This window comes from Dryobates pubescens, chromosome 16 (assembly GCF_014839835.1).
Source record: "Dryobates pubescens isolate bDryPub1 chromosome 16, bDryPub1.pri, whole genome shotgun sequence".
NCBI classification, from domain to species: domain Eukaryota; kingdom Metazoa; phylum Chordata; class Aves; order Piciformes; family Picidae; genus Dryobates; species Dryobates pubescens.
Genome location: NC_071627.1, coordinates 17,353,913 through 17,381,005, shown reverse-complemented (window position 1 = coordinate 17,381,005; position 27,093 = coordinate 17,353,913). Strand labels below are relative to the sequence as shown.

The following is a 27,093-nucleotide window of genomic DNA, read 5'->3' as shown; positions in this document are numbered from 1 at the left end:
CAACACCTCCATGAACTGGAGCCTGAGTCAGCTCACCGTGAACAGCAACTCCTGAGCCCCGCAGGAGCTCACTTCTGCTGACACTGCTTCTTCCTCAGCAAAAATCACAAACCCACTTCTCTCCCTCTGTTATTCTTTCCTAGACCTTCAGCCTGAGGATCAGATTGAGAAAAATGATTCCTCTGAAATACCCATTACTTGCAGCATCAAACCAAAACTCTACTCAAATGAGCTTGTGCAGCCTCTAACCTGCTCTTAGCCCTTGCATTTGTTGTTTGCATTTGAAATGCTGCTCCTGCTCAAAATGCACGGAGCAGTCCATGTTTCCAAATAACTGCCATGTGTGTTTGCCTGCACCCTCTTTGCAAAGTCTTCAGGGGTCCTCTCTTGTTTTAGGAGTACCAAAACAACAGTGGCTCCTCTACAGTAACAGCTGAGACTGCAAAACAAAATGGTACCTCCACAGAGCTGTGGGCTGGGGAGGGATGGTGACCCACAAACTGACACGATGTGGGCTTGGGTAGCTGGAGTTTGCTCGAGGTGCCTCTGTAGAAGAGTACTGGTAGGTCAAGTGTTTTGAGTACTAGCAGCTCAAGGTTCAGCTGCCCCTTCATTTATACACTTATGAAAATACATCTGTGGTTTTAAACTGTTCAGGTACTTTCATTCCACTATCATTTCAAAATTCACTCCACCTTTAGTTTTTGTTGAGGTTGGTTTTTTCACTTTAATATTTATACTTGTAAATCCCCAAAGATGCTCCAACTCTACCACAAAAGCTTTATTTTTAACAACAGAAATTATTCTATTCCACCCCCTCCCAATGATTCCTTTTTTTTCCCCTCCTTCATGGCAAAGGGGAGTTGTTTTTCCAGTGAGCCCAAACTCCATAATTCACACAGTAACTCTACTGGCTGCTGTAAAAATAGCCACATCTTCCCAGTGGATTAAGCTGTCTTGCACACCAGACTAGCCAGTCCAGACTTCTGCCAAATGCTATATTTACATTTCCAAACTAGAATCTGTTTCTAATACATTTTTATGGGGAGTTTTGACCCTTTATATTTATTGTTAATGAGCTTTCATCTCTATAATAGCCTTTCATCCCAAAGGATCCTGAGGAGTAATTGTAATAACCTGGCATGCAAAATGTACACAGAAATCAATTTGCCCACCATTGAAATGTAGCCACAACTAGAGGGGTTGAGAATAAGTGACTGTTTAGCAGAAACCTGTGCAGTGCTGCAGTGCTGTTTCCATTTGAGTGACAGGGAGAGCTAATTACCTGCGCTGGCTGTTGTCCAGACAGCAGGGTTCACCCACAGGCCTGCAAAGCAGCTTGCAGAGGAGATATTTAGTGACTGCAAGAGCTTGGGAGCTTGAGCATTTGGGTTGTTCAAAGGCTGTGAGTAACTTAGCATTTATCCAGCAGGGAGATGGTACTGGTGGAGTCCCCAGCACCAGCCCCTGAAGACTTGGTGCCATCATAGCGTTCAAGCAGTGGCTGGAAAGCTGCTGGCACAAGTTGCATTGCTGCTGGACATCACTCCTCCTGCTTCATCAGACAGTACCTCCCTCAGATTTGCACTGTGCAGCTGCTTAAAGCAACCTGCTGCCATGGGTCTATGGACTCTAAAGGAGAGCTGTGCTGTCTGTGACTTTGCAACCCCATGTACCATGAGTTTGGCTCCTTTTAACCCCTGGGACTATGAAGGGCTTGACTCTCCTTGGCCATTTGCAGCTGGTAAGCACTGGCCTTCAATAAGCTGTGTGGATGGAAGAGGGCAGGGGAGCAGTAAGTAATAATGTCACCATCAATCACCAACTGCCAGGGGGGAGCCTCAGCACACGATTCATCTGGAACGCTGCTGCCGAGTGCTGTAAATATTTCATTAATGGCTGCCTCAGTTTGCAGCAGTTTCATTATTGCTCACACCAGCAGTGCTCAGCTTTGTATGATCAGCAAGGGAAGCCACCGGCACCTTGTTCCTGACCCTCTGCCCCTGAGCTAATGGGCGCTGCCGGCAGCTGTGCAGCCTCTCTAAACGTTTGCAGGAGCTTCTGGCAGGGGAAAGCGATGTATGACCCCAGATGGGTCCTGCCATGGCAGCAGGCTCAGGCAATCCTGTCATGTCAGAGCAGGTCAGGGCATTGGCCGTGCCAACATGAACTGTGTAACCCGCCAGTAAGAGGCTTTTCCATTTCCTCTTGTTCTGCTTTTACCACTCACAGTCTGCAGGACAAAAGCCTCTTCAGTACTAATCCTGCCCAGCCTTTCACAGTGATGAGTGGTTCAGGCACAATGCCGCTGCATTTATCACCTTCCTGTACTTCAACGTAAAACTCCTCAAACGACTTGCCATCCGTGGAAAGTAACATTCTCAATCAAAAGGATTTTACCTTTATTGCTCCTCAAAGGGCACCAGCCCAGGTGAGAAGGGCAGCTGAGTATCACAGACCCCTTGTCTTTGCTGGGCACTCATCCAGTGCTCTCAGGGCTCCCTGTAACACCCCTGCCAGTGCTGGCATTTTAAAAAAGCAAAAGGCAAAGAGACAGCAGGAAAAAGCCTTCCCTTCCCCCATCCCCTCCCAAAAGTGTTTTTCTCTGGCCTATTTTACAGGAACTGAAAAATCTATTAGAGGAATAGCTTAATCCGGTTTGACTGTAATAATTAGGGTGCTTTAAAAACCCCCCTGACTAATCGCATAAAATGTGATTGTAGACAGTTCAGTGCACGACCCTTACACTTATCACTTGAGGTATTATTACAAACCAGAAACAGCTGGCAAGCACGGAGGAGGATAAAGGGAACAAAAAAAAATCACATGCAAAGGGACAGGAACTGTTCCTTTTATGGTCTCGTAATAGGCACCGGCAGCACCTGGAGCTGTCTTGTTAATGCAGCTCCATAGGATGAAGTCACTTCCAAGCCCCTGTCCAGACACCTCTGTCTGCACCACTAGTGTGCCTGCCAGCCATGGGGTCCTGCTGGCAGCACCTCTTTTTCTCACGTTGGTTTTGCAGGCAGTCCAAGAGGATGTGAATTAATAGTGGAGCAAGTACCCCCAGGGCACACAACAATCGAGATGTTTGTAGCAAGGCCATTCTGTATTAGTCAAGAAGGATATGGTGCTTTAGGGTCATTGGGTTACAACGGAAAAGCAATGCTTGCTTCCACGTCTTGGCTAGTAGCAGTCTCTTTCTCTTGATCTTTCTCAGGCTCCAACAGCCACATGTTTTCCCTTCTCTTCCAAGCCTAGGCTTAAGGCAGCTGAGTTCCCATCACAGCATCACTACAACTTTTGTAAAGCTGGTTTTTTCCCACATGCACCGCCAGCCATCCCAAAGGATTGCTACCTGTTCAGCATGCCCTTGACCCCACAAGATGAGCTCATTCATGTGCTGATACTTCTTGCTCACCCCTTCCCACTACCACTCCAACTAGGATGAGCAAGCAGTCCAGGCACCCATCTCCTGCATGACTGTGTTGGAGAAGAAATCAACTCTTCCAGCCTCAGTGGCCAACAAGTGTTATTTTTGTGATTCAGCATCTGAGCCCACTGCACCAATCTAGTATAACAGAGATCACCCAATGGGACTCATGCTTTAGCAGGGTCAGTCAGAGATGAAGAGGTTGAAGCTGACTCAACTTAGCCATCTCATAAGTGCTGGGAGAAGCAAAGGAAAGGCTCTTGTTCATTGGTACCATTGAGAGGTGAGACTGGGCCCTAGTTCACAAAACCACTACTGCAGAGCCAGTCAGGAGCTTCAGAATTCATAGACAGACAACAACCAGATTGAAGCTGTACCAGGCTCTGGGCAACCTGATCTAGCTGAGGATGCCCCCGCTTACTGCAGTGGGGGTTGGACTAGATGACCTTTGGAGGTCCCTTCCAACCCAGACCATTCTATGATTCTATCACCAATATGATACTTTAATCAGTATTGACAGCATATGATCAACCCTGAAGGAGGCTTTGAAAGACTGAAACAAGAAGCTGTGCCACTATTTCAATTTACTCTTTCTCTCTGTAACTGTGATTAAAACACATGGTTGATCTTGGGAGGCTCTACTGCAGCTTGTACAAAACCAGTAATAACAACATTCAGAGTAATGGAACTTGCAGCTGGGGTTGGATTGTTTGGTTTCTTTTTCTCTCCCATAAATCTTCCTTGGGACTTCATATTTCAGTTGGGTTTTTTTTTTTGCCTATTCTGCTCCATACAGATTTTGGTGATTCTTTTATTGAATAGGAATGGTTATCCCCACTGGCTCACTTATCTAATAATAGCTAGAACCTTTTAATTCGAATGATTTGATTCCTGAGGTTTTTTAGATTAAAGTAAACATATGGTGAGGGTATTCTTGGGGAAGTGGCCATAGAAATATCATGATCAAATTATCCTGTGACTCAATTCTGCAAAGCGTGCTGAATCCTTTCTAATGCATTTCACAAGTACTCAGTGGTGACCTCTTCGCACTAGAGTGGTTTCTCTCCTATGGTAGCTCAATTTGACAACTCTGAATACACTTTTTTTGCCTTTTTCTTTTTCTTTTTTTTTTTTTTTTTTTGCAGGAAAGGCATCCCAAGGTTTTTATAAACCCTTCTTTAGCCCTTGAGAAGAGCCAATTTAATGCCAGAGTATCATTTCATTTGAACGGGAGGAAGGATTTGAGGAAACACAATCTGCTTTCTGAACAGTGTGAGAGGAATGCGGTTGCAGTTTTGTTAGAAACCCAGCTGCAGGGTATGGACACAAAATTCAGTTTAATAAAGCTCAGCCATGGCTCTTGGATTGTCAGCTGTATTCCTCTGCAGCAGCCCTCTTTGTCACAGCCCTTCTTCTGGAGCCTGCTCCAGCACTCGCGAACGCCTGCATCGGGAAAAGCTGGCACAGGAGACATTGCTGCCAGCCAAAGTTTCTATCATTTGTTAGCCTTAAAATGGGAAGGGAGGGAAGATCCCTCCACAAAGTCAGGAATCACCAGTGGAAAAGATCAGCTTGATTTTTAATTGCTATTTTTCTATTTGCAATTCAAAACCTGGGCAGGAACACAGGGAACAAATGCCAGCCACTGCAGGGGAAAATAACAAGCTCTGAACATGCCTCCTGAAAACCTTGGGTCTCATGCAAAGGTGCAGCCTCTGCTGCAGCCACAACCCTGCAGCACCAGGCACACATTGCCACACACACCCACACGTTGCCATCAGGCACCTCCCAAGCCAGGGCAGGAGTCGCCGGAAAGAACCCGCGGGAGCCACAGAGCCGCTCAGTCACATCTAGCTTTATTTTTAATCCCGTCAGAAAAGTTCAAGAGTTACACCAAAAAATACTTCAGTCTCTGCTACCTACTGACAAAAAATACACCACAAAATTATAAACTGTTCAGTGGTTTGCTGGAGTTTGGGTGGTTGGCGGGGGGGGGGGGGGGGGGCGGTTTGTACATTTCTGAGTGAAAAATGAATTTACAGGTGGGAGGGGGAAGGAAGGACAGGAAATCAGACAATGGCATTTGGCACTACATTTTTAGCTACACTATACAGTTATTTATCATGATGCCTGGTAGGACTGAGGAGTTCTGCCTTCATTTACACCCTCTAGTGTCTGTGTATGCGAAATGGAGGACAAAACTGCCCGATGCGGGGGAAGAAGGGGCCAGTTCCTAATTTCCATCCTAGTCTAGCCACAAATCTGAAAAAGCAGCGTTAGTCAAATGTGAACCTTGCCCTCCCTGGGTACTCCGCTCCTGCTGCTCAGTCTCACCCTGCCTGTGCTGCTAAGGAGCAGAGCTGCTCTGCAGCAACAGCTTGCAGCTCTGAAACAAAGAGAATCCTTCCTTAACTTTCAAATCCCCACGGCCAGCAGGAACTGCACACTGCCGTTCACAGGGAGAGGATGTTGTGCGTCGGCCAGGCCTGGATTAAGCCTGGGGCCTGGTCTGTGTTTGCAAGCAGAGATCTGATGGGACCCTTGTACTCTCAGAACATGCTACAGCCATCCCTCTCTAATTACCTAGAATGACACTAAATACTGAAGTATCTGAAGCTGAAGGAGGGTAGCAGGAGCATCCCATTTCATGGGTGAGGGAAAATAGGGTCTGAGAAGTTAGAGACTCAATATTGTTCCATAGTATCACCACTCTTGAAAGGCCATGGAATTCACAATGGCATTTCTTTGTCTTTTGGTGACTCTCAGGAGAGAGGTACCAAAGGATGATGCCTCATGTAAATTGCCAAAGGCCATGCAGAAAATCTGTGTCAGAAGCAGAAATAAAACCCTGACCCCTCATCCTGGGCCTCTGCTTGCTTTGACCCCACTCTATATCCAAACAGCAGCCAAGACTTCAGCCTCAGAGCCCAGCCAAGATCACCATCATGGTGGCAGCTCATTATGGATGCCTGGATCTTTCTCTGGAGTTACTTCAGCTGTTGCACAGGGAGGGATGTGTGTGTAACTTGTGTGTTTGAGGCAGGAGGGTATGCTTGCATTTCTCTATCAGCAAATGAACACCAATGCTAGATTCAATCTGACAGCAAAATATCCTCCCTTCAGCAAGCTAAACACCACCACAATGCCTTTGTACCAGGCTCTTTCTACCCTCTCTAAAGGACTTCAGCTCTTCCTGCACTGCACATCAAGCCTCTGTCACAGCTTTCCAGCAATGATAAAACTTTGTGGGATTTTCTTTGCTGCTTTTATCCTCTCTCTGGCTGTTTACCTCATTTGCTTTTTTTGTTTTTTAATTTCTTTTTCTAACAAATAGTTAAGCAATGATTTAAAAATATTTTTACATCGTAAGGTACAGTCAACATCAAACATGCCTTTGTACAAGAGCTTGACTTGGTTACAAATCAACAAGAACAATGCACAAAAAGAAATATCCATTAAGATGACTCCTGCACTTGGGGTTTATTTATTCTTGTCATGCTGTTAGCACAGCACCCTCAGCTAGAGCAACGCAGCACGCACGTGGTGTCGTCCTCCCACCCTCCTACTTTGCCCATCACCACTGGTTAACTTTAATGACCTTCTGTCTTGGCAGCCTTGGCTTCGTGGTTTGCTGATCCTGAGGGCAGCCAGGGCGATACAGCTCGGGAGCTGGTCTGCTTGGCCATGCTGTAGTGGCTGATGACGGTGTAGAACCTGCCCCGGGAGTTGGAATCCTGTGCAGAGTAGTACGCGTCCAGTGAGGCCGGGATGCACCGCTTGTGCTGCAAAGGGGAAGAAAGCAAGAGAAGGAGAGTGCTCTATCAGCCTCAGGCTCTCACTTCAGTACCTTGCAGTTAGCCCTTCCCACGATGAGGTCTGAGTCAGACTTGCTGCAGCAAGAGCAGCTGCTGCACAGCTCTGCTGCCTTTCAACACCATGGGAATGCACAAAGTTTAGAGTCGGGCAGCAGCCTTCGAAACCTGTTGCTATTGGCAACCCTGATTGCAGGCTGATTTCATCCATGGACTGTAAAATGAAGATCTTACTGGTTTGGTGTGTTACTGACATGCACCAAGGCCAAGGCCCATTGCTGGAGGCCTAGCAGGGCTGGCTGAGCAGCTCTTCCATGCTGGACTGAAAGCATAGTCCAGAATTAATCCTCAGACAAGCAGAGGACCACAGAGGCAAAGACAGAGCAAGCTGCCTACATGCTGCTCTGTGACATCTCTGACCTGTAGGACAATCACCTTGGTCAGAGATGGTAGGAAGCATTTGTGTGCTAAGAACTGCACAGATAAAGCAGTTTGATTTGCAACAGCTGCAAAAGAGCAATCAAATGGAAACGCTGAACTGGTCGGTATTCACCAAGCCAAAGTAGCACCAAGGACACAAAGGGCCCCAGGTACAGTATTAAACAAGGAGGTACTCCAACTTTCTGTTCCATGTGACTAGCTGAAAACTGAGTTCAAAATCTTTAATGTTTTCAGAAGTTCAGGTCTGGATGTGATTCTGAAATTCACAGCCCTGCCCTAACTTCATTTTTATATGACCTAAGAGAATAATGTACAATGACTAATACACCAACATCATTGCTCTGTTTTCCAGCCCAGAGACTATCCTCAGTGTGGTCAAGACTCCTGTGAGCTTTATGAGTTTATTCACAGTAAGGAGTTAATGAACTGCAAACTTTTATTTTTTCATCTCAGCAGAGCAAGTAAACAATTCAATATTAAACCAGTGGGCAGTGGGGGTTTAGCAATTAAGTTACATGGTTTTGTCCCTGATAGAGGCTCAAAAGCATCAGAAATTATCTGTATGGACAAATGTGGACTTCATTCACAAAGGACACATGTGCTAGCAGTCTGCAAGTTTGCTTTGAATTAAATGTATGCCAGCAAACCTCAGTCACTTGAATGTGTGGGAAGCAAGCATGGGATTCCAGCTGCCATAAATCCATTCACAAATATGAGGGATTGCTCCTGAACATCTGTCTGTAGTGTTCACCAAATGCTAATCTCAACAATTGCAGTGTAACAGTAGCTGATGAAGGCAGATGCAAGTCCACATTTCCCATAACACTTTTCCCATTTCAACACATCCTTGCCAAATGTTCTGTTTGGCCTGGTCAAAAAAAGCAGACTAGACTGTAACCATGCAGGCAATTAGAGCCTATCATTATCTCAGGCAATTCATCTGTCTGAAGTTTCTTACCTTATAAACAAATCCATCTGGGCAACTGTGGTCGTAAGTAAAGGCTTTGTATACCACGAGAAACACTATGCAGGCAAGGAATGCAAGAGCCAGACTTATGAGAATAGTGACCTACAAAAGAGGGATAATGTTACTCTACATATGTTAAAGTGGCATAGGAGCAACCTCATAATTAAATGACTTATAGTAACAGCCATCCTAGCAGACTGCGGTCCTCACTCCACTGTGCAGTACTTAACTAAGCATGGTAATTGAATGAAAGCCAGATCAAATAGCCCTGCATTCTCACAGCATTTCCATCCCCCCACAGGCCTTCAGGAGTGCACTTTCCCGTGTTTAACCCCTCACTGAGGCATTTGTTGGTCTCCTTGGCTTTGTGTTCCCATGCTCTCAACTGTTCAAATGGTAGCATCATCTGCTGGCTCTGCAGAATCCACCCACAGCCAGAGTCCAGATTTGGGGTCTAATCTCTGCAGATAAACTGCCTTATACCCATGACAAGATCCCACTGCTCTGACAGCAGAGGTAGGTGGGCAGGTAGGAAGAAGGAAGTCTGTAGCACACACCACTTTGTGCCTTCTGGGTGACGAGAAAAGAATGACTTGTGCCTCAGGCTCCTTGCTAAAGGAAAGGCAGGAGAAATGGAATCCCTCTCTGTTTATCAAAGCTGTAAAAAGAGAGTATTTCAGGTACTCACAAAGCCCGGCATGTAAATCTTGTGACAAGTCAAGTCCAAGAAGAGATGATGGTGTTGGAGGTACCAAACACAACACCCTCTTTGGGGCTCAAATATTCCCCTTCTCCTCATTCCCAAGCAGCTGATATAGCTGCACCATTCTGTTTCTTTGCTGTAACTCCCTTCTCTCCAGCCCTTCCAGGTCCCTCTTAAATAGTTCACTCAACAGCAAGTTTCCTGGCCACATTCACAGGTATGGACTGAGGCCCTGATCTTTGATTTCAGCTGAGCAGTGTCCTCCCTAAGGACCAAGCATGAGTCCCAAATGCACTCTTGTTCTCCCCTTCCCCAAAGCTTTTTGGTCCCAGTTAGTAATTCTGCAAATGCAGCGTAAACGGCTTGGACTTTACTGCCAGTACCCCATCCTGCCAAGGTTGCTGTCTCACATTGATCTGGATTGCCATGGAAAAAAAGCCATAATCCCTGGGACTCCAGTGTTACCATGCAAACTAGAGCTCCTAATCAAATGAACTCACTCACAGAGATGGGGGTGGGAACAGCAGCAGCAGAAATGTGTAAAGCTGTTGCATGGAGCTGCTGCAGCAGCTCCCCAGCTTGCTCTGGCTCACTGGAACTGAGCACCAGCAGCATGTGTCTTGCAGGATGTTTGCCTGCATTGGGGAAGAGGCTGCAGTGCTCCTGTGTGGAATGAGCCGTGAGAGCCCGTGATAAAGAAACTCCTACAGCAGAAGTTTGAGGTCAGACAAAGGTTTACAGGAGGGATAGTGATCAATGAGGCTTTTTCCTGTGCACAATCTTAACCTGTTTGCCTCAATCTGAATTTCTCATCCTGGCACCAGAAGTCAAATCCAGGGCTGCAAATTTTCCCTGGTCACAGCAAAAGCCATTCACCTAGAGAAATGCAAAGGTAGCAGGGCCTGTGTGACTCTCCAGGAGCTAATGCCCCTGCCTGCAGGCATGCTGACACCATACCATGTATGTGTTCACCCTCCAGAATGTGCCCCTTGCCAGTATCAGGGCTGCACCTACCTGTACTAAAGGCAATCATTAACACTTACTGCCCCAGCAAGGAGGAGCTACAAATTTCAGCTCCATCTAGCCATCCACCCTTTTGTTGTTACAGTTATGTCACAATCCTCTTTGTTTTCTTCTATGAGTATTCAAGGAAATAGAGCAGCAGGCACAGGCAGAACTTGTTCCTTAACTAATATATAGGAGGCTGCTGATGGTAGAAAGTGGGGAAATAAGGAGTAACTCCCACAGTGTAATGGATAGGCTTGTCAGGAACACCAGCTAATGAAGAGCAAGCTGGTCACACCTCAGAATTCATCAATATAATATTACTAATATAACCATAATATTATGTATCATTAGCAATATTATATCAGTAAAGCTACACTAATTGATTAATATTGGTTCACATAGAATTTTGCTCTAATTCTCTTCTTCAGTAATGGTGGCAGCTGTAATTCTGAGAACCTGTAGGCCAGGCAGTCTCAAAGAGGCCACTGTGATTGAGCTTCTCACCCTCACCAATCCTGCATAAAGATGCACTGCCTGGTGAGATGTACACAGCACATTGGGGCTATTACTCAGAGAAGCTAAAGCAGCCCTGGCAATGCCACCTGCAACGCTGGAAGATGCAGAGCTCTAATCTTGGTGGCTGTTTTAAGACAAAGGGTGAAGGTATATCTGCATGAATGGCATTATATCTGACCCAACCCATCCAGTTAAAAACTCAGGAAAGAGAAAGGTGCAGAGACTTTATCTAGCAGGAAAGATTATTAAGTTCATTGTTAAGTCAGAACATTTTAGAATAAAGTGTAAAGAGAAAGGTAAGAAGATTGGGACTAAGAGGCCTTTCCAGTGACAAGCAGGTCACTGAAGCCCTGACTCACCTTTTAGAATAGCTGCTCACATTAACCTCCTCCTCGAGGCCTAATCTGCTGCAAAATGGACCAGTTAAGCAAAAGGCAGCGGCAGAGGGAAAAGCACTTACTGCTGGCTCTCACAAGAGAACTAAGAGAGTCCTGGTGTGCTGAGAAGTTAGCTGGTAGAAAAGGAGTGCAGTTGTTTGAACTGCATTCACCTGACCAAGAAAATATGGTCTCCACCTCCTCTCCATCAAAGCACACTTGTCGGTATGTCTGGATCGTGAACCTGGGGAAGCCATACCCCTTTTCATAGTGCTGAACAGGAATAAGACACAGTTGGATTCCAGGGAGTTGGAAATGGAACTTGCCATGAATTCTGCCCTAATAAGAACTTATATTACACCTGAAAAAAATGTCATTTTGAAAAATGCAGTTTTTTCCTCCAATAATTTATGAGGAATTGCAAAGGTGACAATGAGGTTAGTTTGGAGACATTAAAGCTACTACACATGCAGATCTTGCTCCAGCAAAGCCAGTGCTTAGAGGGCAGCTCTGGCTAGAAATTCAGAAAATAAGAAATGCTCAGCTCTCCAGTTTGGTTGCTCTGCCCTCAGTACAATGAAAAAGGAAATCTTGCTTGGGTTAAGGTAAAGGAACAAACTTCTGCTCAGGGCAAAGGAAGAGACAAAGTCAGAGAGCAATGAGATTATACCAAATCACAGAGCGGAACTGAGTGAGAAAGTATCTCCTGGTCCTGAGAAAGATGAAGCTGCTCATCCTTTAGCCTTCTGTAGTAAATAGAACCTTCACCTCCAGGGCCAGCAAGAGCTGCACACCAGCAGGACACAGACACCCTGTGCTCTGATTCCTCCTGCCCTAAAGTCTACCTTTCAGTAATCTCTTTCAGTATCACTAAGGTTGAAAGAGACTGCTTCCTATCTCCCCCTCTGCATCACTCTCCTCCATCCCAGAGGAATCCATCAGGGCTGACTGCATCCAGAGAAGGGGCTGTGAAAGAGGACTATCCCTGAGCTGTAAGATGTCTCCCCCACCAAGAATGACTATGTGTCTGCCCTCCCCAGGAGTTCCCACCAAAGCTGCTTTGATAGCTCCTCATTCTGAGCCAGTGCAAATGGTTTAAATGGCCAAGTTCTTCCTTTAGCCTTCACAAAAAGAAAGAACCAATTGTTAAATTCCATGTCCAGGCACAGCCTGTACAAATGACCATTAGGAATGCAATTGGACTGGTTATCTTGCCTGCTCACTGATCCCCTAGAAGCAATAACCCCTACTCCACGCTGTGGTTCTGTTCTGGCAATGTGCTGACACCCAATTCCTGACCTCCCAGGAGCAGGTTCCTCCACTGAGCTCCTCCCTTGCTCTGAGGTGTAATTGAGCTCACTGTCACCTCCCTCCTGCCGTTTCATGCACCACTAAAATTACAGTGTGACACAGTATTAGACACGATGATGCATGGTGTAAAACTGCTCTGGGATGCAATGTCATGTAAGATGTTAAAACCCTGAAGAAAGGGAAGAAAAATCCCCACCCCAGATATTTTGCCACACCAGCCCTAAGATCCACCTCTCTGGCTATTGCAGAGCACACAAAGCTTCATTAACATTTAACCACCAAAGAATCACAGAGCTGCAACACCTAATAAACCTCCACTTTTTTTTTTCTTTATGATTAACATGAACCTTGGCAGTCTCTAAGCAATATAAACACTCACAGAGGGGAAATAAAATTTAGTGAGCAGATAAAACCTGGAAGTGCTGCAGGCATGAATCTGTCATGTGTGACTGTTTGAGTGGGTAAAAGAAGGGAGGAGGGGGTTGCCTGCCCTTTCCCCAAACTCTTATATGATTCTCAAAGGCTCCCTTAAGAGGGGAGAGTCTGCTGGAATGGAGGAGAGAACATTGTTACCACAACACAAAGCTCCTCATCCTCCACAAAACATGGAAAGAGGCCCTTAGCCAGGATTGCTTAGCCTGGAGAAGAGGAAGCTCAGGGGTGACCTCATTGCTCTCTACAACTACCTGAAAGGTGATTGTAGCCAGGAAGGGGTTGGTCTCTTCTCTCCAGCAACCAGCACCAGAACAAGGGGACACGGTCTCAAGCTGTGCCAGGGGAAGTTTAGACTTGAGGTGAGGAGAAAGTTCTTCACTGAGCGAGTCATTCGTCATTGGAATGTGCTGCCCAGGGAGGTGGTGGAGTCACCATCCCTGGAGGTGTTCAAGAGGGGATTGGACGTGGCACTTGGTGCCATGGTCTAGTCATGAGGTCTGTGGTGACAGGTTGGACTTGATGCTCTTTGAGGTCTCTTCCAACCTTTGTGATACTGTGGTACTGTGATGAAAGATGAAGTACACCCCATCAGCAGAGTGCTTGGCTTGGCTCTTCCCCACCTTATCACAGGTGACTTACATCTTGCATTTGCACAAGAGCACAGATTAAGCAAAGGATATGTCCTCATCAGGCAACAAGACATAAGCTGCCACAGGATTTTCCTCCAGTGGGATGATACCTAACTGCAGTAGTGCCCCAGTTAAGCTGCCCCTCATGCTGTCTGTCCATCCATATATCCCTGCCACTCTCTTTGATTTCAACAGCTGCCCATGAGGATTGTTTTTCTAATCAAAATATCCCATTTTCCCTCTCTAGCTACAATGAAAACTCCTATTTTAAAGCAAACTAGAGAATAATGTCACATCCAGACAGCAGGGCATTCTTTTAAGAGCCCTTTCCCTTGCAAGGTTTTGACATTTTTATTCCTTGCTGTCTTCCTTGGCAAAGATTTTCTGGCTTGTGCCTTTCAGCCCTGATGGTTTTCAGAGAGGGTGTGCAGCCTTAAATCCACGTGGAAGTCAACAACAGGGAGCTGCTGATTCCTCCAAAAAGTCAAGCCTTAGGGTCTTCAATAGCAACATTGACAACCTGCTGAGCTACAGAGCCTGTAGGTAGCTCCACACCAGCATTGGGCTGGTACTGGCTGTCACACAAGCATTTTCACATCTTGGTGCCTCAGAGTCCTGGAAAACCTGAACCCTCTGGAAATACCAGGTGGGAAAAAGGAAGCAGAGAAAGACAGATCCTGAACAGAGGTTGATGGGAATAACTCCTGCACAGAGCAGACATTCACAAGGAAGGATTTTCAGGCAGTGTAACTGGGGGAAGGGTCTGTCAGCAGATGGCAGTTCCCTCAAATTTATGCACTGTTTGAACTGAGTTGACAAATAATTTTTTCCCAGTGGGGACTGGGATGACTCTCTATTACTATTCAGCATCCAACCTGTGCTGGTGAGTTGGGGAGGGTGTAGTTTTGTTCCCATTTAAGACACACATTACTTGAATTAGCAGCTGGAGGAACTTACAATCATGGCTCTGGTGTCATGTCATTCTGCCTTTATGTTTTGTTCACATGCTCTGCTGATGGTTAGGACACACTGAGAGGAAGGACTCAGCATAAAAATGGTTTAAGAAATGGGATAGGTAGAGAAAATAACATGGATAGGATATGATGTGATATGATATATCATAGGATCCAGCAATGGTGTTAGACATTCATCTGTATGGTTATAAAAAACACCCAAACCAAAACAGGCATAGCAACTTCCATGGAAACAGGAGGAAAATGTTTTTCACTGAGAGGGTGATGGAACACTGAACAGGCTGCATAGGGAGGTTGTGGAGTTTCCCTCTCTGAAGACATTCAAAACCTGCCTGGATGTGTTCCTGTGTGACTTGCCCTAGGTGATCCTACTCTGGCGGGCGGGGGTTGGACTGAATGATCTCTCAAGGTCCCTTCCAGCCCCTAACATTCAATGATTCTGTGATTCTGCGACCTCACCTTGCAGTGAAACACAGGAGAGGGCATCCTACCAAACTGCAAAGTGACATCTTTTGAAGAAGGGTGGTTTGTCCCTAACCCAAACCACAGATAATCTATGTATTAATCACAATTACCTAATGTCCTCTGTAGGTTATAAATTGGTCACAAATGGGGAAATGCTTTGTGGGAGGGAAATCTTTCTCATGTATTTACATCTTCAGTGCTGCATGGCTTCTTACATGAAGCTTCAGAGTTGGTGTTTTTTTTGGTTCTTTACCTTACAATTCATAACCATACACCAATTGGGTCTCAATACTTCTAAAAACATTGAACAGCATCCATGAGGATGGTATAATCTTGCATCCCTAAAACATCTCACATCTGCTCCACTATTTCATGGGTTCCACAACCCAGCAATCAGTCCAAAACACTCACAGGATAGAGAAAAAACAAGGTCATTTCTCCAACTACCCTAAAGTCTCAAAGATATGCACCTGAAACAGAACCAGCTGTCTCAAGACATTTTGCTCTCCCAGCCCTATTCCCATTGGCTCTACCCACCTCTGCATTCACCACCTCACCACAGAATCACAAAGGTTGGAAGAGACCTCAAAGATCATCAAGTCCAGCCTGTCACCACAGACCTCATGACTAAACCATGGCACCAAGTGCCACGTCCAAGTGCCCTCTTGAACACCTCCAGGGATGGTGACTCCACCACCTCCCTGGGCAGCCCATTCCAATGGCTAATGACTCTCTCTGTGAAGAACTTTCTCCTCACCTCCAGCCTAAACTTCCCCTGGTGCAGCTTGAGACTGTGTCCTCTTGTTCTGGTGCTGACTACCAGACTACCCCAGTGAAGCTCTCCAAGTTTGTATATCTCAAAAAGAAACATCTGTCTTCTGAGATGACTATGTACCCACCAGCAATTCCTCTGCTCAGTGTCTTGTAATACTGTAAATGCAGCACGAGCGTGGAACAAGAACATCATGTTTCCAAGCAATTTGTCAAATAATTAAATTATGCACACAATAACTAGCTGGCTCAATTATATTAGCCTGTCTCCATCATGTAATATAATTTCTAGTGGCTGTTTAGGCACTAATAGCCTCAGATCTTTTTAACTGTGTCTGGTGCCAGCTGCGGTCTGCATGACATCTTTCTGTGCCAAGTCAAACCCCTTGAATAGAAAAATTCATGGCTTGGCTTCCAAGCCCCTGTTTCTTATGGAACTTCTAAATACCATTTTCAATAAGGATGCTTCCACCATTGAATGTTAGCAAATTTCCACTTAGGTAAATAACCAAGGAACACTAAATAAATACATGGCCTTTTTGCCACACCATACAGGTCTTCATAGGTCTTTTTTCCTCCCCTCCTCCCACTTGTTTTTCAACTATCATAAGCTTTCCCTCCTGCTACCTTCAAAAGAAAAGAAGCATAAATCCAAACTTCAGCAAGCCAGGTGACTCAAGGAACCTTTTCTTCTAAAGGTGCTTTTCTTACTAACCCCATGGTCCTAACACCTGACACACCGCTCATGAGCTGAGCAAGGCTGGAAGAGGCTTCCTGCCAGATCACTGATTTGAGATGGTTTTTCAATTAGTGGGACTGCAGCAGACAGCTACCTCATCCCCACAGCTAACCCTTCAGCAGGGACATGCTGCAATTTCCCATTGTATTGTGCAAAGTGCTGGCTGTGACAGTTCCTCCTGTCACTTTCTGTGGGACATGCCAATGGATGCCTCAGCTCATCAAGGGCTCTTTTTAAATGCATTAACAGGAATACAACATAAATCAAGTCATCAATAAAATTTCTCCTTGCTTACCCTTTGCCTGACAAGACTCTCCTTCTGAAGAGCCTCATACATGCAAATTCATCCCCTCTCTCCACTGCACCCACACTGCATATAGAACAGGGAAAGCATTAGGAGCCCTAAGTGAGCACAGGTCCATGGATTAGCACATGGCAACAGGCTTGGGAAATGGAGTTTGAGTTCTTCACTCTGCTTCTGGCTTTTACACCTGACACACTCAGGTCTAGCTCCATGATTTGTTCCCTACTGGTAGTGATAGACCAGCAAGACCCACCTGAAGCTGCAAGTCCCCAGAAGCTTGGCTTCTTCTGGGCCTGTGTGTGTGCAAAACCACCCAAGCACCAACACCATCCCACAGCCAAGGATCAGGCTGGTTCTAGGGAAAAGCTGAGGTCTGTTTGCTTTATGAAATTTGGTTCTTCCATGGGCAGGGCAATTTTCAAAGCAAGCTTCCTGACCTGAGTACCAAGGTATCACACTAAGGCACATTATGGTACTCTTCCAGGTTTGTTTTCTTGCCTTTCCCATCACTTTCTCTTGTATTCAGATTTTACATGAGACACTGGATTTGAGAATGCTCAGAACAGTTTAAGCTCTTTCCATGCCAGGGCATGAGATAACTTTCCCCTTCCTCTCCCTACTTCCATGCACTTCTTAGATAAAAGGAAAGTGAAGGTCGAGCTTGCACAAATTAAAACACCTTTGTTCAGTACACTCTTGTGGGTAGAAAACATAAATCAATTGGAAGTTCATTCCTTCAAGAAGGTCAACACATTCACATGCATTTCAGCATCTATCTCTACCATCACAGGTCAGGAAATAAAGGTAATAATATGGCAGCATTCATGGTCCAGTACACCCATTTCTCTTATAAAAACTTATTCTTATTATGTGGGTGCTTCATACAAGGACAAATTGAGGACTTGGCAAGCAAAGTGTCTCCTGGGTAACTTAAGAATTAAAAGCCTTTCCATTTAAAATCAGAAATGTGAAGCTTTATTGCTGCAAATGACTTCCAAAAGCTACTCTCTTAAAAACAAACAACAAAAATTAATAATCTAGCTGATTATCATGCCTTCAAATGCATGAGGCCAGTTCCATTAGCTGTGGATCTGACCCAACAGACTTAATACATCTGCAAGTACTAACAAGAGGGAGCTCAGGTCTGTTTAACATTCAATCAGCAGCCTGTGCTGCATTATAAATAGAATGAAACATTACATGGACAAAAATGTGAGTGAAGCATTTCACTTCCCTGATTATTTTTTCCCCCAGCATTCTGTGGTTTGGCTGCAAGACTCAAAATGCACTTCATGACAGTCAATAAACTTTGCCTTGGCTTTAGTTAGCCAAAAACTGTCCTTCTCCATGCCATTTGGTCCCTTTTGCTACATTAGCCAAACTGGCATCAAGCATATTTCATTCCACCTCAACTGCTGACATGAAAATTACCCAGGACATAGGGTTTGCTGGAGGGTGGCAGAGGTACCAAAATGAAATGTGGCATTGTACCGTTGAAGACAAAGATGAAGTGCAAGAAATCATTCAGACTCAATGGAAACTGCAATTACATTTTGCAACTAGCTGAATGGGTATCTCCCTGAAACTGCTTAGGAAAATCTTTTTAGCATCATAGAATCAGTCAGGGTTGGAAGGGACACAAGGATCATCTAGTTCCAACCGCCCTGCCATGGGCAGGGACACCCCACACTAGATCAGGCTGCCCAGAGCCTCATCCAGCCTGGTCTTCAACACCTCCAGGGATGGGGCTTCAACCACCTCCCTGGACAACCCATTCCAGGGCTTCACCACTCTCATGGTAAAGAACTTCCTCCTCACATCCAGCCTGAATCTCCCCACCTCCAGCTTCATTCCATTCCTCCTAGTCCTATCACTACCTGATATCCTGAGAAGTCCCTCCCCAGCCTTCTTGTAGGCCCCCTTCAGATACTGGAAAGCCACAATTAGGTCACCTCTGAGCCTTCTCTTCTCCAGACTGAACAGCCCCAACTCCTTCAGTCTGTCCTCATAGGAGAGGTGCTCCAGCCCTCTGATTTTTCAAGCATTTTGTGCCAAAACAAAGGGTCACTTGAGGTTTCTGCTCTGCAGCTCCTTTCTTTCTCCAATATATCATGATCTGGAGAATTTAGATTCAGCAGGTCTACCCCACAAAACCCTTAGTCATGTGAATATTCTCTGTCACTTCCATTTTTAGACGTTTACTGCATAGCAATTAACTTTCTTCTTCTCTCAAAAAATCCATTAAAGTAAAAAAAAAAAACCCAACACCCTGAGCTGCCTGTGCTCACAGATGGCAAAAAATAAGATCTATCTGAGGTGGTTTGTTCTGATTTTGCAAGAGTATGTGCATGTGTAAAAAAAAAGAAAACAACAAACCAAACTGTGATAGTTTAAGCCTTAACTGGGAGTTAAGAGCTCAGATGGGGGCAAGGCTGAGAATCTCTCCCCCACTCCCCCCTCCTCCCTCCCAACAGAGAGGGAAGGGGAAAAAAAGGAAGGAGCAAATCCACCAAACAGTAATTTGGAGTCGGCATGGAAGTAGAGAGGTAAAGAGTTTTCTTTAAACAATATATGTGTAACAATAACAGGTAAGGTTCACAAGGGCAAGGAACAAGGATGGATGGGAGGGGGGCAAAAAAAGAATGATACAAAACCAGTCTCTCTCTGAAGAGGCATGGAGGCAGCAGGGAGAAGGATCAGGCCTGACCACGTGGCAGAGGAGCAGATAAACAGCCACAGTAGCTCTCATCCAGGAGGGGCAGGAGCCAAAAGGAGAACCAATGACCCCAATGCCTTCCCTTTTATACCCTAGCTGGGCAGGGAGGGGGGAGTGGAACAGACTCAGTTTCCCAGGGGGAAAACACCCTGCAGGGAAGGCAAAGCACTCGCAAGCCCTCCCCTCTTTGCTTTCAGGAAGGGTGTTAACCCACCACACAAACCCAAGAATACACTTGCAAAACTGACCTATTTCACATAAAAGCTATGTCTTGTCTTTTCTCTTGCTTTGCTAGGTGCTCCCTATCCTCATCATACAGAGCAATGCAGTTAAATCAAGATACACCTTCCATGTGCATGTTTTCAACATGGAAACGTCCCAGGTTTGCCTCCTTGGGAAAAGAAAGCCAGGTATCAGCTGGGAATTCTGACAAAAAGCACCCAGACAGAGGAAAGCTTGCAGGGTTTATAGTGATCAGAGATGTCTGATGTTCATCAGAGATGAAGAGAGATGTCTGTTTTCTGGCAGCTGCACCACAGATCCGCACTTGATTCATCCTCACTTTTCCAAATTGTGGCTGACAATCACAAATGGCTCCATCAATCCACCTACATGCAAGCTGTGAAGCCCACTAGGACAGAGAGGACCTATCCTCTTCTCTTCCCATTACAGCCAGAGGAAAAGAAAGATTTCTCAGCTCAGGTAGAAAAACAAGGAGCATCACTCTGTGATTCTTTGATTCTGTGCAACATTTCTCACTGCCTTTCACACACCCAAGTGGAAGTCTGAATATATGCTGGTGCTAGTTTGCACCAGATCGAAGTAGACAAAGGCCAGGCAGGACTGGGCAGTGGATTTGTGAGAATGGAGAAACTGAGACCCTCTGGAAAATATTGGACTTCCAAAGACAAGGCAAAGTGTGGATCCAGAGACAAGCCACTCCATCACTGCCAAAAGAGGACATGGGTGAAGTGAGGGCTGCCTGACACCCCTGCAAAAAGAACTCTGGGAAAGGAAATGGTCTGATGATAGTTCAGAACCTCTAAAGGGAGTGAGTAAGTCTCCAAATCAGTCCCTGGAAACTGCAATCAAACCCCTCACACTGACAGCTCCCCAAGCCCCTCTCTGAATGCAAGAATCAACAGGAGACGATTATACCACTCCTACCGCTGATGCCAGTGCAACAAGATGCCTGAACACTATGGCCACTACTCCCTGTGCCTACCACCCTTCTGTTTTGTCTCTGCTTTGTCCCTTGCTCTCTGAGATCACATAGCTCATCTGAGCACTGTGCACCCTGGAAAAATCATCAATAGCCATATTAGTAATTATTACTAAAGAGAGAAAAATCTCTGCATATTAGCGTGTGCTCCCTCCCTTGAGCACCACTTGCATCAGTCAATGTAATGGGATCTTTCAGCAGCCACTCTGCATCTTCCAGATAACCAAGGGGATGTGGCAGTTGCCATGGTAACATTGTTATTGTTAGCATTAAAAAGCAGTAAGGAGAATTGTCCTCCTCACACTCAGAGGAGCCCTTTCATTATGAGTTACTCCTGCCCTGTGTAACTTAACAATTAAAGGAATCTTTATGTTTATTTAGCTACTGAATGTGCACAATGAAAGACCCCATGCCATTTTTCTGGGATTCATTCCTTTTCAGGTTAGAGGGAGAACTATCAGCATAAAGCAACAGCCTACAAGTGACAGCAGAACAGCAGAAGCTTGCAGGAACCATGGCATGGACAGGGAGTTTGGGAAAGGGAATGGACCGCCCAAGGGAGGTGGTGGAGGCACCATCACTGGAGGTCTTTAGAAAAGATTGGATGTGGCACTTGGTGGCATGGTTTAGCTGATGTGGTGGTGTGAGGTCATAGGCTGGACTTGATGATCTCAGAAGTCTTTTCCAGCCTCAATAATGCTGTGGCTCTGTGAAGCAGGGTGATCAGGAAAAGAGGAATACCACCTTTGGGGCTGTGTGGGTATGCGGCAAAGCAAGTGCAAATTGCTACCTTCACAGCTGCAATGGTGATGCACCCTTCAAAAACAAGGGCAGGGTGGGCAGGTAGATAAATGTCTGCACTCAGGGGAATGAGGCATTTCGCAAAGCTATGCTCACGGCGCAGAGGCCACACAGCAATTTTCTGCATGATGCTGTAGAAGACATTGTGCCCACAACTCAGCAGACCTTACCTACAGAAAATGATCAAGTCCTTCTCCCTACCTTCCTCCACAACCACACAAGCCCAGAATTTTCTTTTCCTCTCTGAATTGCAATGCCTGTGACATAAAGGTCCTTCCACTACAAGCTTTAGCTGAATACCCAGGGGATTCTATGGGTCAGATTCTAGTGGGGTAAGCAGGGGAAACATCTTTCTCTTCAGCAAAGCTGAAACAGGAAAATGAGTCCTGGCCTGACCAAGAAAAGTCTTTCTTAATTAGAAGCCAAGTGAGATACTGGCTTGGTTTTGATAATGAATAATTACTGCATCAATGTCTGTTTTGTAAGGTGTGGCTGAAGACAAGCCAATCTTGCTTTAAGTCTTTCACGTTAGGTCAGAGGAAAAGACTTGTTTCAGCATAAGCATTTCAATAACAAAACCATTTCAATAGGTTCCACTATGTTTTGTATTTATAACCTGATGAAAAGTGTGGTGAAGAATTACATCCACTGGTTACTGAATCTGCATGTGCCAGAGCAGTTTCAGGGCGGAGGGAGGAGAGAGTTGGTAAGAAATGTATTGTCACTGCATACCCAACAGGAATGGATTACACAAGTAGTGACTCTGAAAATGGCTCTTGCCAGCTTGTAGCAAAAAGAGTGACGTCCCCAGTCTTCTTCAGTGAAGTAATGAACAATATTTGCAGATCATTTTTGCAGGTAGAAAAATTGCTCCTAAGAAAACATCTTAAATATCTCAATTTCTCCCCCACACACCCACTCTCAACTTGTTCTGTTAAAGACAAGTACAAAGTTTAATTGTTCCAACCCCAGAAGACTGATAACTGCAACTTTCCTAAAAAAGGCAAAAAAGCTGTGGAAGACCTGAGAAGTCAGATAACAATGGTAGGTAACTATCACCCAGGTAACAGTCATTAAATCACTGTCTCCCTGAAAAGCCAATAATGAACAGCTCTATGGCATTCAGTGATAACAGAGGTCAAACCGGTTGCCCATGAGCTTGCATATAAAGAGAGCAATCTGTGCCACCCTGATACTCCACGTTGAAAACCTATGCTGAAACACCACTCCAGTACTTTCCTGGTGCTATGTGGAGCTAGAAAAATCTGGAGAGACCCAGGTCTAGCATGGGTCTATCTACCTACACTCCCTGGATCTAACTGAATCAAGCACGATTTCCATAATCAACTATTCTTCAGATGTCTTGAACACAAACTTCAGCTGTCACAGTCAAAAAGATGGGTAGAAACCCACTGTTCACCTTAAAAATGCTTCTGGTTGATTTCTGTGTTATATGGACTGGTTGGAAGACAAAAGGAGTCATGGGAAACCCTGTCCTCCAGAAGCAACAAGACATTGGAATGGAATGGAATAGAATGGAATAGAATGGAATAGAATAGAATAGAATAGAATAGAATAGAATAGAATAGAATAGAATAGAATAGAATCAGTGGATAATCTGCTTGAAAAGCAAGAGGCGCTATTGATAGAAATAAGGGCAGAAACTCAGAGGAATTAAGATTCTCACACAGGAGAGATTGTTCTTAACAGCTCTAACATAGGTATCACTGGCAAAAAGAAGCCCTACCTCTAATACAAAATGTGTTAGATCTCTTGTCCCATAAAGGAACATGACAGAGAGTCCTCACATCTGCAGACCTTTTCTAATGCACCTTAGTGTCATCACTGGATGGCAAAGCATGGTAGTATGAACTGACTTCAAGGCAGGCAAAATGCAAAGACCAGACAGAAAACTTGGGTGTATATAGTTACTGCAGGATAAGACCTTTGCAGTTCAAAAACTTCCTAGAAGGACACATTCCCAAAGCCTGGAGAAGGCAAGGTCCACAAATCATTGCCAGTCAGCTCAAGAGAAAATTTTGTCACTGCTTCTGTGGAGGAGTAACATAACAAAAGAAAATCTCCTTTATGTATGGATGGTTGAACCATAATGCTATTTTAACATCATCTCCTTGTAACCCATCTACACACAACTATTTAAACATTTGTTATAAAGTATGTAGGGGGTGACTCATCCAGCTGAGGAACAAGCCTAATTGGTCAAACTTCCAGGACACTGTGTGCTGAGCTGTAGAGAATCATAATCTCATCTATTAGGAGATGTGACAAGTTGCAGAAGCTATCTAAAATTCCTGGAAGAGGTAGTGTGAAATAAGAACCGTTGCCTAGGGACAGTCTCTTCTTTAAGATAATTAAAGAGCTCAGATCTGTGCTGTTCTGGATGGATGAAAAATCTGCATGCATAAGCTGAAATTCTGGCTGTGGTTTGCTCATGCGAGAAAGTTGCCTAATAATTCATTAGCCTCTTCAATAAAAGATACCCCAAAGGCAGAATAAAGGGCATCTGTGGATTTGACTGCCATGGTCATATGGCCCCAAAATTTCCCCCAGAGGGCCTGTTCTTATGTATAATGCAGCTACATGACTCAGAAAAAAAAAAACCAAACCAACAACCAAACACAAGAACTTGGGAAGAGTTTCCTTCTTCCCTGAGGACATTCCCATAACAAGTGACCAGAATCAGAGAGGAAAGAAAAAGACTTCATAGACTGAAACAGAAATGTTAAAAACCCCTCCAGAGAGGTTGTTAGTGGGTGAGGAGCATTAATACAGAGTCCAGCAGCATTTCTCCACACACACTCATTCATAATACTCTGCCATATTTCTGTTTGAATTGATAATTCTACCATTTGGGTGAGGAAAAAACCCCAAAATACAAGACATCTCACTTTGTATTCTCCAGTAGCAGATAAGACAAGACTTGTTGGCTATTTCTTTGCATCTTCTTACTGACTTGTCCCTTTTCCCAACATGCAGGTACCTCATGCTGAGAAACACTGCTCCTCATGCACAGACTAATAGAGCTGTAGCAGCAAGATGGCTCCCTATGAAAACTCTTTGTTTCAAGCACTCCTGTAGACTGACATCAGCTGCACATCCAGTTGCCATTCAGTTCTCATGTATTGGGAGTGCACTAAACTGATGAACCATCTACACTTGGATGGACTATTGGCCTTTCCCTCCATCATTTCTCTTGCAAAAATCAATGGGATGATTTACTTGCTTCTGCCAGTGTAAAGCTACTCACAGCCCAGCTCCAGTATAGATTAATACCTTAATTTTAATCACTGTGTTAGCAAGAAGTTGAGGATGTTATGTTCCATGCATCACATACTGGAAGGCTATACAAAGCAACCAGCCAGCAAAAGAAAGTATGACAATCTCATTTATATCCACAGAATCATGGAAATGTCAGGGCTGGAAGGGACTTCAAGGATCATCTAGTTCCAACTCTCCTGCCATGGGCAGGGACACCTCACATTACATCAGGTTGCTCAGAGCTCCATCCAGCCTGGCTTTAAAAGCTTCCAGGGATGAGGCTTTTACCACCTCCATGGGCAACCTGTTCCAGTGTCTCAACACCCTTATGGTGACGAACTTCTTCCTGACATCCAATCTGAATCTACCCATTTCTAGTTTTGCTCCATTCCACTGTCTTTTTTGTTGTTGTTTGTTTTCAAAAGCTTTTAAAAGTGCAGCCAAACCACCAATAAAGCAGGGAGGTGGTGGAGTCACCATCACTGGAGGTGTTTAAGAAGAGACTGGATGGGGCTCTTGGTGCTACGGTTGAGTTGATTAGATGGTGTTGGGTGATAAGTTGGACTTGATGATCTCAAAGGTCTTTTCCAACCTGGTTAATTCTAATTCTAATTCCAATTCTAATTCTAATCATAGAATCAACAAGGTTGGAAAAGACCTCAAGGATCATCAAGTCCAACCTGTCACCCAAGACCTCATGCCTACTAGACCATGGCAGTGAGTGCCAGGTCCAATCCCCTCTTGAAACCTCCAGGGACGGCAACTCCACCACCTCCCTGGGCAGCACATTCCAATGGCTAACAACTCTCTCAGTGAAGAACTTTCTCCTCACCTTGAGCCTAATCTTAATTCTGATTCTAATTCTAGTTCTAATTCTAATTCTAAAAGTTAAGTATTTACTATGATTTCCTCTTACAACAAACAAATGTAAAATGATTTCATCAGTGCCAGATAATGAGCCAGCTCGTAACCAGAGGGCAGCATTTTAATAACTTCACTAAAAATATGCACTGGTATAAAAATGTGGTGCAATAAAAAAAAAAGCACAAAAGGTAATGAAATATTACCTATTATCTCAGCTCATTTTTGTCAGGAAATAATACTACAAACTTAATACGAGACATGGAAGCCTTATGAAAAGCAGGCAGGGAGAGGCTTATAGTCTTAGCCAGTAATAGATGAGAGGCTGAGTGATTAATAAGTTGACAGTGACGAGCAGAGAATGGAAATCATATGGACTTTAGGGAAAGGTAATAGCTTAAAAATGAAACTGTCGTGCTGCCAGGCTGCACAGGAAGAGGCACAGCTCCCACAGCCATCCCCGCTGCACAGCAAAGGGGAGGGTAGCTTTTAAACCTCTGTCTGGGCTGCGCACACCGCTGGAGCCCCCAGCTCCCCGTGCCTGCTGCTGTGCAGGCCTCCCGTCCACTCCAGTGGCACCAACAGAAGAACTGCACCAAAATCAGGAAGGGGAGAGGAAAAAAAATCCAAGGAAAGGAGGGGTCTGAATGCAGCAGCAAGCTGGGCTTTTGAACAATGGGAAAGATAAGATACTTCATAGGACTAGGTGACGTGTCCGCGTGAATGAGCTAACTAATGGGCCTGCAGCATACACAGCATGTAAGGATGAGGTGTTCTTTATTGCTTTTTAAAGTAACAATCTTTTAAACAACATCTTTGGATGGGATTACAACTTGGTTTTACACTGACCTTAAGAGTGTGTGGGGTTAAGTTTTAAACACCTGGTGAAGCACCATTACTTACAATATCAACAATGCCATTTACTGCAGGGGAGAGGCCAACACAACACTTTCAGGGGACTTCACATTTACTGTTGTTTCCCAGGCCCACTGTGTCTGGTTCTGATTTGTCCATTGTTCACACTGGAAAAAGTCTGCCAGGGGAATTTAACCGTGGCTAATTTGCTGCTTTCTTTGCTAGTGGTACAACAGTGACTCACTATTGGTGGTACACAAATATTGTGCACACAATAAGACCAGTGAAGAATTCAGTTGAAATCAACAGCATTTAAGCCCCTGGTAAGTAACTAAGATCTAAACATGAGATGTCCACCAAAAAAAACAACCACCAAGATGCTACTTACAGACCTCTTAAGACTAAATCATGGGTTTAAATATCTTGGATGACAGCAAGAGAACTGTCTCCATGAAACAGATGTTAGTAAATCTC

The 27,093-nt window shown here is 44.9% G+C and overlaps 1 protein-coding gene across 2 annotated transcripts in view; it reads right to left on the bottom strand.

Moving 5' to 3' along the window:
• Window positions 1-6,605: 6,605 nt before the first annotated feature.
• Window positions 6,606-27,093, bottom strand: part of NSG2 (neuronal vesicle trafficking associated 2) — a 36,724-nt gene continuing 16,236 nt past the window's right edge. For both annotated transcript variants that reach the window (XM_054168461.1, XM_054168462.1), the window contains exons 4-5: window positions 8,645-8,755; window positions 6,606-7,215 (exon numbers count right to left, since the gene is read on the bottom strand). In XM_054168461.1, coding sequence (XP_054024436.1) covers window positions 7,024-7,215; window positions 8,645-8,755 — 303 coding nt within the window. In that variant the 3' untranslated portion in view covers window positions 6,606-7,023. The remainder of the gene's footprint in view (window positions 7,216-8,644; window positions 8,756-27,093) is intronic.